The 12,917-nt window shown below is 41.5% G+C and overlaps 1 protein-coding gene across 1 annotated transcript in view; it reads right to left on the bottom strand.

The window, feature by feature from the left end:
- EPB41L4A (erythrocyte membrane protein band 4.1 like 4A) overlaps nt 1-12,917 on the bottom strand; it is a 135,301-nt gene that overhangs the window by 75,062 nt on the left and 47,322 nt on the right. Inside the window, exon 2 of the mRNA XM_050913333.1 lies at nt 5,782-5,886. Coding sequence (XP_050769290.1) covers nt 5,782-5,886 — 105 coding nt within the window. The remainder of the gene's footprint in view (nt 1-5,781; nt 5,887-12,917) is intronic.

Raw genomic sequence — 12,917 nt, 5'->3', positions numbered from 1 at the left:
TCATCAAGATTCTTCCACAATCTAAGACAACACTAACAATTAGAATTATTTTGTCAGTTTTTTCTGCAAATGTTCAGTGCAAAGAATCTAAATCTGCTAAGCTCAAGACATCCTTATTATATAAGAAATGTATAAATCATCAGGCAATTCCTACATACAAATATGCATTTAATACTTCTGTCTTTTCTTTATTAGAATCTGAAGTTGTACTGATTATATTTAGTATTAGATCACCAGTGTGAGTATCCTGTTGATCCTGCTACACTGTAAAAGCTTACTCTTACTGCCATTAACTCACCTGACCATGAGCTTTGTCTAGGTTGTTTTAATCCATTAACAATCTTCTAAAATTTCTAGCTTCTAATCGATATTATCAGTCTCTGTTTTCTTCCCACTGGCTACGCCATCTATTTTAACAAGCACAACAAGTCTTTTTCTTTCTAGGTAATTTAGTATACCATGCTTGTGGGGAAATGTCAAATCCATACAAAACCAAAAATCCATACAAAAACAAAATACAAGCCAAGTACAGTTCATCTGTTTTTCTAAGATCTTCAGATCAAAATATACACTACATTATACGACAGTAATTCCCTACAGAACAGACATTTTCGATTGTAAACAAACTTTTTGTTAAAATCATGCCCTTCTTTCTATAGTTCATTTACATACAACCTGTTCAATCTGTTACCCTATCCAATTTGGTATAGACACCTGGCAATCTGAGCACGCTGCAGTTACTTTATGAATCACGCTGGATGGATCAAGAAACAACTTTCCGATATATGAGTGCGCACAGCAGGGATATGCAATTCATGGCACAGGCTTCTGTGCTCAGCTTTGCCACAGCTGACCTGATCTATCACTGCAGCACAGCAATTCACAGTAGAAAGTTCAGCTTCACAAGAAACTGAGACCTGCATCTCCCCTCTGTCTCTACGTGCCCTCTGGGCTGCGCAGCTGCGAAATATATTGCCATGGGCTACCTCCTACCTGCTCTGCTCTCAGGTCTGTATGCTCAAAACAGAGCTTCCTCATAGCAGGGGAGAAAAAATACATCTACACTACAGAATGGATGCGTGGTGCAAAGACAGAACGCTGCCCATCTCATGTTAGCTCCAGATCTTGAAGCAGTACACACGTGTTCGCACAGCACTGTACCTGAACTAACTGGGGCTGGGGAAACGAGCTTGGCTGCGATACTGAATTAACCTGGTGATACGACTTTCTGTATTTGTGTTTCTCCCCTTAGAGCCCTAAGAGAGTATCAGTATGCTGTACATTGTGAATACAATAGCTCAGATTAGCATTATATCGGATAAGAAAAGAAGGGTATTTGCATCACAGCCTGCTGTACAATGCAGACATCCCTCCTGCAGCTTTAGGTTAAGCAGGTTTAGTGTGAGAGTTTAGTTAGGGATGGTGAGGGGGCAACCTGACCAATGTGAGATTGTAAAGTGCAGCCAGGTTGCTGGAAGTAAAAAAAAAAGTATTTATTATCAACAGACCTTTAAAATGCTTTTGATTGTCTAGTTTTCTGCAATAAAGGAGTTTCAAAATCTTTTTTGTAAGAGAAGCTCTAATAGCATGACTCTTTTCAGCACGCCTTTGTGATTTGACAAGGGAATGCCTTTGGGCCTCAAAAGTACCCTTTCCCTCATCAAATTCTGCTCAGCTTTTCCTGAGATATTATGCATTAAAATTGCCATTTCCATTCTCTCTTTTGTGTGCCTCAAGAAAATACTGGCCTCCTGCCAGAACAGTAATTAGCACGACTATCCTAAGGCACACTGGAGATGCCACAAAGGCAGTAGCAAAGGGACTATGTGGGGAGCACCTGGGAGCTGCAGCACGGTGGGAACCAGAAAGGAGACGGGCAGGGGACCTGCATGGCCCTCCCAACACCAGCTTACCCAGTATTTGGTCCCTCCTCCACTAAAGGAGAGGTACATCACTGGGCCACTGTTTTCCCCAAATACTAAAGCAATGAGAGACTACAAGGTAGGACAGAGTTTCCTAAGCCACCTTCAGCTTCTGCAACACAGATTCTGGTGATCATGTCTCACCTGAAAATACCAGATGGGGCACAATGTCCTGCATTTCTGGCAGATGAAGCAGAAGACAAAAAAGTACTGTCCATCAGGACCCAGCTGACCATCCACATTAAAAAGCATAAAGACTGTACCTGGTCTCAGCTTAGCCTAGCTTGAGCGTCAGCGGTCTCTGCAGCAATGCAAAAGGCTCAGGTGAAGGGCTGATGAAGAAGCACACTGAGAGATTGGGTCTTCCTTTTAAAGTATTTGCACCAAAAAAGGTACTCACGTACTACATTAAAAAGCACCGTGTAGTTTGTCCACCAAAGCACTCAGAGGTTAGGAAACACTACTGACAACCTACATCATTAGTTCAACCCATCTGTTCATTCGGGTGTAGTTTTATATTACAAGATTTTTAATTAATTATTAAATGTTATATTTTAATTAGTTATTACAAGATACTTTTTGTTTTTCCTTAGGAGTCCTGTCTTGTTCAGAGCACAAGATAGATACAGCTTATGCTGTTCTGGCAACTTTTAATCTTCCAGAGCTTGATTTTGCCAATTAAATACTGTCCTTTTACCATGGAGAGTCTAGGGGAACCTGGAATGTCAAGAAAGGGAAATTTGCGTAATATAACCAAACTACTACCCTAGAGACATTGTCATCCAATTTATGCTTTATCCGACTGTTCATGGTCTTCCCAGTGCCATCCAGTTCTGTCAATTTGTTTGCTGCATACAGCTATTCTCTCTCATGTGCTAATTAGTTTGTTAGCTGTTCAGGAAGAGACCATTTTAATGTTATGCATTCATATACTACAGAACACAGTGAAACATTGTTCACTGATCAGAGCCCTACTGGTACTACTAACGTAATTATGATACCACCCACATAAGAGGTAGCACACCAACACAGTACTTAAAAGTCCACCTGGAAGTGCTGAGGCATGCAAAAGTAATGGGGAAAAAAACTAAACAAGTTCTTTCAAACCCTGAATAAAAAAAATGTTTCTTTTGTGACTGGGTTGCATTCTTTAAAATACATAGCTTTGTCCACTCTGCTTTATTCATCATTCAGTTAAATATATAGTGTGACAAAAAAAGTGACAGAGCAAATAATAAAATATTCCCCACCACAAGCAATGTATTAATGGGTAGCCAAACCTCCAAACACGTTTCTCTGTCTGAGACTAACTCAGGAGCATGGGTTTAAAACTAATTAGCAAGGTAACCTTTTTTCCCCTGCCCTTAGGAAATCTACTGTGGCCAATCCAAAACACATCCAATCCAAAATTCAAATCTAGGCTTCTTGCCAGCCATTACAGGATTAATTCCCACAACAGCCCAGAGAGTTTTAGCCATATTCAGTGCACAACTGAATATATGTTTACAGCTAAAGCACAAGGTGTTGTTTGCTGCATGGAAGCTTTCCCTTTATACTGGCCATTCTTAAGAGCTTACAAGATTCACTAAAAATAGCAAGCTAACAACAATTGTCATAAAACACGTAAAACTAAACACAGTAGCACAGGTTTACTCATTTATGAACTTTCCAGATAAAACAGCATCAACTTTTAATTACCCATACACAGACAACAGCAACAGGCATTTTCACAATATTTTGCTACAACACAGCCCAGGTGCAAAGCCTGCAGCACAAACTCGGTCAGTCACTGTGGCAGCACCCACATGGCAGGGCAGGTGCACTCCGTACCGTGGCCCACCGTCGTGGTCTCTGGTTGTACCTCCTGGCTGCTTCCCAGCTGCGTGTCAGGACAGAGCTGATGTGTGCGCTGCTCTCCCACACACCTGGGATTTCCCTGCAAAGAAAACCCACAGGCGGAGGGAGACACAGAGCTCTCCTGTCAGGGGACAAGAACACAAGCAGGCGGCAGAGACGCCTGCCCACCAGTGCAGAAGCCAGGCAAAACACGGGCCGGTAGACCTCCACACAGAGGCTGGACCTCCATGTCTGTGCTAGTGCAAACCGTGTCCCCACGACATGACCACTGTCGGTGCAAGAGCAGGCAAACGAGAGAAGTGGGATGAACGCCTTCCTAATCCATAGGAAAATCAAGAAGCACCGTGGCTTCCTGATCTTGGGATGGCCAGAGAATAAGGACAAAGGCTAACATTAAATTTACACCACTAGAGCATCATGTGAGAGAAAAAGACAAAAAGGCTGTATTTGTATTGGGAGAGGCTGAGTTAATGGGGTTATGGCCTGCAGCTCATGCGCACTACCATAATACAAAACGCACTAGTATCATACAATCAAATCATCTAGTCTGTTAGCAGGATGTGTCCTAAAATGTGCCTTTATGTGTTAGGGCCTTCACAGAAGAGATGTAATCTTCTCTTAGTTTCATAATGCCATATACACCACTAAATACACAGTGTGTATGCCTCTGGAAATGTCCCCAGTAATAGCCATTTCTATTTTATCTGCCTCTACAGGAAAAAGGGAAACACTTTCGAAAGCAAAAAATACGTACCTGCTCTTCATTCACACCTCAATTTCCTCAGGAAATCAAAAATACTGCTTTTAACAGTCTACCTTTAGTTCACAGCTGAATCTGACTTTCATCTCCATGGAATGAAACTTGGTTAGAAGCTCATCAAGGAACTGAATTCATAAATGTCTAGACTATGGCACAGAAATAAAGATATACTGAGTAGGGCAGTCTGTAGCTCTCACCAGCAATCAATAATCTTCTGGCTAATCCTGTTCTGACTTCAGTCTCTACATATTCAACTTCGGCTAAACAGAAGAAATGGGCAAATATTTACCCAATTCAATAACTTATTATTTTTAGATGAAACATGATATCTCTTGAGGTCAGGGTCTTGTGCAGTACTCTCAGCACAGAACAGTGACTTTAAAAGCATAATTGCTTGACTTAATTTAACCACAGGCCAGGCATTATTCCCTTTATAACATTAAGGTAATATGAAGACCACCCTATGAATATAGCACTGGTCCCACCTGCTGAGCATCCCCTGCTCCTCACCTCTGACTGCAGTAACCCTGCACAGGCGATTTTGGCGCAGCACTCCAGACAGCACTGCCCTAAGCCACTGTCTGCTTTAGCTGAAACATCTCAGCCTGGTTTCGATTTTCTTGCCTATTTAGGACTGTAATCTCCTGGTGGAAAAAGCTCTCAGATGTCTGGTGAGTCCCTGTCAAGAAGGCTCAAGAGAGCATCGGCTCAAGGATACAGAGATGGTTCAGGCAGAGTGAAAATGTCATTGCCAACACCCTGATTCCCAGAGCTTTGCCAGTGAACAGGCAGCCACCGCACCAACCATACCATACACTCTGAAACAGGCGTTCAGCAGGTGGTCCAAGTGAAGCAGCCTGTACCACGCTCAGGGACGTTGCTTCCCAGACACCGCAGGGCCAAGTGAAGCTGGACAGCATAGTGCACCAAGCACTGGCTTCAGGGCACAGTATTAAAAGGGAAAAAATACTAATCCTACTTTCATATCATAATTTTGTGCTATTTATACTTTCTTCATTTAGTTTTCAACAACATTTAGCGTTTGATTCTGTTCCTATCTAAGATAATAATGGCTATTCCAAGACTAATGCAAACAAACACAGAGAAATTATTGCTGGAAATCAGAGCCAGGAAACGGTGAAAGTTAGGGAAAGTATGACAATCTAATGCTCTACAGGCAAACAGCACAAACAGGGTAAATTTTACATACGGAAAATCCAGTCTGCCGCGTCTTTTACTCACCGTTTGATGACTTCGGTCACAGTAGCGCAGTCCAAAGTAATCTATCTCCACTAGGTTTAAGTGACGAAATACGTAGCCCAGGACAACCGACCCTTTCGTTGACTTCTGTGGGAAAGAATTTACAGAGCCTTTTCACAAAGATGCTCTGCCTTTGTCAGCTATGTGCAGTGGCATTCATGCATTCAGTCAGCTTTGCCTAAAAAAAAAGAGGCGGCAGTTCCCAGTGCCTTTAACAAAAATTTCAACTGCACAGAAGAAAATATTTTGTCCTCATACATGTTTAATCAATCATTCTGTAAATACTATTAGGTAGCTGGCAGGTCAATAGTCACAAAATACAAAACAACAAAAAAGCCCACTCAAGTGTACTTGCATAAGCACGATGCTGGTGAACCTAGCATTTTTCTAGAAAATTTCTGTCCTCTGATCAAAATTCTAATCCCCATGACATATTTTAATTCTAAAACCATATTCTTCCTTCCAGTATGGGCCTGTCACTCAAACTCTGACAACGAAGATCAGGAGGCAAAACTTTGCCCCTAAGATCTGAATTATACATCACTAGCTGCTCTGATACTACTCTTAGTAAAGAAGGTTACGTTTTATTTGTTTCTTTTAAAATATTTTTGATAGTGGAAGTGGGAGCAATCCAACATCCTGAATTGAAATAATCCCATTGTTTTCTTGAATAGTACTTCATTAAGGGTCTACACCAGTATTTGCAAACAATGCTGGGGACAATATTGCAAACAACATTGTACTGTTGAGAATGCATTATAAAAAGCTCACTTCCACCTGAATGCCTCTTATTTGTCGGTTCGCCTGGCAGCCAACAACAAACAGACTAGGAAGACTGAGAATAATTACACAGAATGATCCCCCCTCAGAATCAATTACAGCCTTTGACTATTACAGTCCTAAATTCCACAAGAAAATATGGACATAACTCATAATTAGGTTTTGGTTAACTGCTTCATATTGTATAAACTGCTAGATTGTAGTGAAATCACCAGACAGAAAAGAAACAGGAAGAGGAAGCTGTGGGATATTGTTTGTGCTATTTCAGTTTTTAGCCTACAAACAAATAATTTCAAAATTAAAATGGCAAATAATATTGATTTTAAAATCATTTAATTTAGCTTTGCTGGTGAAGTATCAATCACATAATGACAGTGAAGATGCACCCATTTTTTTTCAGCAGGTGCATTTGGTCAGGATTTTTACCTAGTCACACAGGCCGGGCCAATACAACAATTTCCGATGGCCACTCACACTCTAAGCAAGCCATGACAAGGTAAACAACTCTGGTAGGCTGGGAATTATGTATCCGTGCTATTCACCAGATTTACTATATATTTGCTTAAACCAGGAGATGTTCTTGAAAGGTTCTCAGTGTGTAACAGTCTAAAGCCATCATATGGGTTGTTTACACTAAGCGACTGTAATTACATATTCCCTCAGCATGTACAGTGAGACTTAATGATCAGCCACAAAACAGAAAACAATTTGGGGGAAAACATGATTCAGGTAAGCAGAAATTCACTAAATCTTATTTAGCATTTTGGATAAAGCAGAGCAATACAGTGATTTTATCCTTAGATTCCTCAACAAGAAGCTGAACCTGGGTTGTAAGAATAATGCGAGATGAGAATCAGCCCCTCTTAGCTATAGAGTGACTATCAGGAGCGCTACAGCAAAAAGACAGAAACAAAACAAAACACTCCTTAAAAAAAATACAGGTTAAACTGTTAGACAGCACATATTCAAGACTGAAGCAGTAATTGTCCTGCCTCATTTTATCTTTAAATCAGTTGTTATTCAAAGAAGAAGGAGAGATGTCCCACTAAAAAGCATGTAGTTATCTCATCATTCATATGTCATATAAGGCAAATTACCTTCACCATTGGAACTGTTTCCATTACCATTTAAACAGTACAACAATGTCTTGGGAACCTAGGATTGGACAGGCATCTCTAGAAACAGACACAGGAAAAGCTCAAAATAAACAAGCAGCCCTGACTCCAAATGACCCGCGCAGATAAATGATGGCAACACTTCCAACTGGGTACTAAACGTTAAAAGAATATTACAGACAGAAGGAGCTCCACTATCAGCTGCTCAGAGTCACAGCGTTTTGACATGGTTAACCAAAGTGTGGTTAGTAAACCCTTGCAGAAGGCATAAAAAGGGCTGCCTGCACCATGGCTTACAGGGGATACAGAGTGGTGCCCACCGAAGGCGTGCTGAGCTTCTGTAATCACGAAGCTCAAATCTGTTTGCTTTCAACGAGCTTTCCACTCTTTGTCTGACCAGTAACATTATTCATAGCATCAGTTAGTTTTATTAGCAGAAATAGTAATCCAGCAGCAAAGATGAAGCTGTCAATCTTCCATTCAGGCATCTTACAATAATAATACACGCTCCTGGGAGTAATCAAAGATACTAACATAACAAAGAAGCTTAAGTCTTACAGGAGTTTAACTTACATAACTCTGCACCAGTTTAGGATTCAGCTAGCCACCTTGGCTGGAAGTCGTCTTCTTCAGCCCGCTGAGGACCGCAATGGGCTCTATGTAAAGAGTCTTTGCGACAGCCTTCCTCCCGTGGAGGCTAAAGCTAGTGTGTTATCCCCAAGAAACACACACGTTTCACACCTGGTTTGGCTGAAATTAAAGACTCCTTTCTTTCCTTTCAGAGATAAGTGGTAACAATGCCTAAAAAGCTTTTTAACTGCTTTTTACTTATACTGCTAGGCTGAGAGAAAACATAAATGCCTGTTAATTTATTCTCTTGACACAGCTCAGTTAACACTTCCATTGTTGCAGGTCCTGCAGAAACAGGTGGTCTAGCTGTGAGGAAATGCAGAGCAAAACCATCCAACTTACAATGACTCGGGGTTCTCCATCTCTACAGCAGCAAGATGCTCAACACTTTGGTTATCCTCAGCCAAAACAGACTGTGTGCAGTAGTCTCCATAGCCCTCCTCACCAATCCCTTTCACACCCTTCAGCAATGCCTGCATGTACACAAGGCGGTCCTTCGCAAGGGAACTGCCAGGATGAGAGCCAGCAGGTATCCCCACACCCCTCTAAGCTCACCCTCCTTAACCTCGTATTTTCCCAGCACTGAGGAGCACTCTTCAGGTAAAATATTGACCCTTGCTGAAACCACTGCAAACTCATTTTCAATTAAAGTTCTCACTTTAAGCCACATGATTTCAGGGTTTCATGCAAGTAAATTGCCTCTTCAAGTGGAGTTAAGAAAGCAGTTTTGCTGACGAATCCCTAAGTGGCTACTTCTTAGTCCTGAAATACATTTCTACTGCATTTGAAGAAAGTTTTGCAAACTAAGAAAAGCCATCTTATTTCCCCTGTTAAAACTACAGTAAAATTCAGCAAAACTGCAAACTAAAACTATCAAAGATGTTAACAGGATTACATTCACATCATATGGCATTGCAAAAATTACATAACCTGCCTTGCATTAAGCTCAGACTTGCTAGAGGCTTGCATTCTTAGGGGTAAACCCCAGTATATTTGAAAATATCATCAGCAATGCTTTCAAGAGAGAACAAAGAATTGTTTGAATGAGTCATAACATCATGCTTTACATGTTAGCACCATGGCTTCATAAACCAGAAAGGCAGGTTTCTCCTGGCTAAAGAAAATGACAGCCAGAACATTCAGGAGAGATCTGATTTAATTGTATTTTTTTAATCAAAAAGAAATCATTCTTTTAAAAATGGTACACACAGTACTATATTTTAACATATTCACATTACTGTATGTTTAGTCACCAGGAATTCTTATCTTCCACACTCCTCCTCGCTTTTTAGCTCCAGTGAGGTTTTTCTAGTTGGATATTTTTTAATTTTCTCTTTGGTATTGTACACAGCAGTGCAGGCCAAATCAGATACATGATCAATGTTAACTGAATTTAAAGACAAAGCAAGACGTGCAGCAATGTCTGCCTCAGTAGGATGCTAGTCCCTCTCTTGAAAGAAATGCGGTGTAGGTAGTGAAGCCTCTTTTTATTAAAAACAAAATAAAAACCACATCGCCTCTTTTAGTTCAAGCACCCATCATGAAACCCTTCTCCTGAAAGTAATTAAATCCACAGACTCTACCTCTTACAACCTCATAAATGCCAGGGAAGATGCAGATGAATTCACGAGCCTTCGCTTAAAAAAAAGGCTTAAAACTTTGGCTGAACATAACCGTTGCCTTTTGAGATGCCTCTCCCCCCATGACCATTGTTAGAGTCTAGTGGAAAGTCACACCTGATGCTGAATTAGTTATTCTGCTTATATACTGGCAAGAGATAACAATACAGAACAAGAGCAGAAGGTTTCTAATGCTGAACAAGGGAGTTTATATTACAGTATCGAAAAACAAGGGGGATGCTATGGGGGACAACACACAATCATGCTGAGACATTCAGAAACACCTGTGTAACAACCCCACATTTCCCTGTCAAGTACAGGGCTGCGTGGGTTATGCTGCTAACAAACCCTCCAAGTGGGAGGCGCATTCAATCTGCTGCCTATGTGCTAGACAGCAGCTAGTGCCCATGCAGTACATGGGGTGCTCTGTACGTGCTGGCAATGGAGCGTGGGCACCAGCACTTTCCCTGCCAGTGCGCAGGGAAGGGCAGAGAGCAAGCGCAGTTCTTGACATGTGTGTCAGCACCGCCCCATATGCATCGACCAGCCAGGAAGCATCATATACTGAGGCAGACATACTCCAGACAGTAAAGTTCACGCAGCATTTTCGGAGACCAAACTGCAGTGTTTTGCCCTAAGTAAAAGTTACTAAGGAGAGATGAAAATTATGCGCAAAAGTAGTGTACAGTCATGCGAATGAGGGTGAGCAGAGCCACCAGTTCATCCCATTCCTGGTAGATATGTAACAGAAACAGTTGTCTCCACACAGAACTTTCTCACTGTTCTTCTTTATGCATTTTTCCCCCTTACCTCAAGCTCAGAAAAGACTAGACACCACTGCAGTTTTCCATCACCTTCCATCTATAAAAGCAGCAAGGCACAAGGCTCTAAAATTAAAGTCCCTGGTGGTCTTTACCAACATAGAGTAAGCACCCCTTTTCCCCAAGGCAGTCAACCAGCCAGGCCTCAATTTGCACACTGCATGTTCAAGCAGAGAAAAATCCTTAAATTAACAATGCTAAATATTTACAAATATTCACCTAGATAAAACAGCTTGACCTTAATTTGTAGAATGCATGTCCAAACAGAGAAGAATTTACATTAGTGTTATTTTATATGTGCAGACATTCCCCAACACAATCACATAACAGAAGTAAATATTTTCAGAACCTGAGGATTTAACACATGCAAATGTAATACCACAGTCTGCCCTAAGTATACATCATACAAATGTACCATCCAAACTGTACTAATCCATCCCTCCCTCTCTCCTCGTCTTTCACTGACAGCAGACATGCCAACCTGTTTTCAGAGGGTTTTTTCCTGAGAACTTCTCACAAATTTAGACACATGCACAGACCTCCCCATCTCTGTTCCCAAGAACTCGACACAGTACCTGATCTGTCTGCTGGATGTAACCTATGGCACTGACTTTTAAGTGCTGTATGTTAAGATGCCTATAAACTCATTTTGTTTTCACTAATGGTCAATATAATGCATTCCAGTTAGAAAATGCTGTTCTAGAAAAATGTCCGAAGGTGCATCTTACTTGTCTGGTTTTGCAATTAGTCTATCTGTCTCGAATTTATAAATACCATTAAAAGTCCACTCAGGGGCCAACTCCTTAAGACAGAGGAGGATTCCTGGGAGCAGGGTCTCCAGCTAGTTAAACGTCTCCCCTTGTAACTATTAGCTAGAGTGCACTTTGAGGTTTTGTCACAGATAGATGTAAACTGATCTACTTGACTCTGAGAAAAGATACATAGAAGAAAAAAGTTAAAAAGAAATATTTAACAAAATATTTGGCTTATAGGAAACTACTTCAGCTCAGTGGGCTCTTTTTTGGGGGGGTAAATATAAGCAACTGTATTTACTTGGTACAGTAACGCAGTTTGTACATGCACACACATTATAAGAAATGCTCCAAGCAGGAATCAAAGTCCAGTAAAGACAACAAAGGGTAATTAGAGCAAGCAAATAAGTAATGCAAAGACAACTAAATTTTTGACATGTAATTAAATACTTACTAATGCTTTAAAATTGATCTCGCATCAGCCATGAGCGATATTTTGTAAAATGGCAGCAACTAGTTCTGTGTAGAGGGATTCTGGCCACATCAATTTTATTTAAAAATCTGTTCACTAATCTATCCCCTAATATTAACATTACCCAGTTCATTAACATCTGCATTTACCATATGACAGATGAGTTAAGGTACCAACAATAATGCATGTCAACTTTTCACAGAAAAGAGCTCTTCTGAAGAACTGAATACCAATGATCATTTCCATCATTCCCATGCACTTTGACTAATTCTTACATCAAGAAACAAACTATTATGATAATAATGAAATTCAAAAATACAGCATACAATCACTCATTTTGAATGGTTAAGATGTTGGTTACTATTCTTTTTTTAATTTTTAGAAAATACTCTTCACACATAGCTGTGTGACGTCATGTATCATCTTGGCAGGCAGGGGCTCTGCGTGTCCTGATTAGGGATGCTCCAGAAATAGACCACAAGCACCTGGTGAGGCAGAAGACAAGTACATGCGAATTTATAATGCATGCACTTCTCATGCACTCCCACGGATTTATTTTAAATAATTCCCCAGGAATATGGAAGACACATCCCTTTGGACCTACCAAAGGCTGCGAAGCTGCGAGACAGGAGGAGGCCCTTTTCTCTCGGAAGCTGTGAGCGGCTCCGTGGTCGAGCAGGGCTCTCATGGGGGCACGGTGGAAGACGGGAGCTCACGTCCCAGCCCTGGGCTGCCTGGCAGCAGGCGGCGGGCACCCAGCAGGGTGGGAAGGGGGAGCCCGACACGCCAGCAGCTCTGCAGGAAGCCCCTTTGCGGGCAGGCTGCCTGCAGAAGAACGCTGCCCTGGGACTAGGGGGAGCAGGGGTCACGCTGCCCACCCGGGAACAGCACCCGCACGGGGAGCCCGCGGAGGCTGCTTCACCCTAACC

The sequence above is a fragment of the Gymnogyps californianus genome, chromosome Z (assembly GCF_018139145.2).
Source record: "Gymnogyps californianus isolate 813 chromosome Z, ASM1813914v2, whole genome shotgun sequence".
Taxonomy (NCBI): Eukaryota; Metazoa; Chordata; class Aves; order Accipitriformes; family Cathartidae; genus Gymnogyps; species Gymnogyps californianus.
This window is presented reverse-complemented; position numbering and strand designations above follow the sequence as displayed.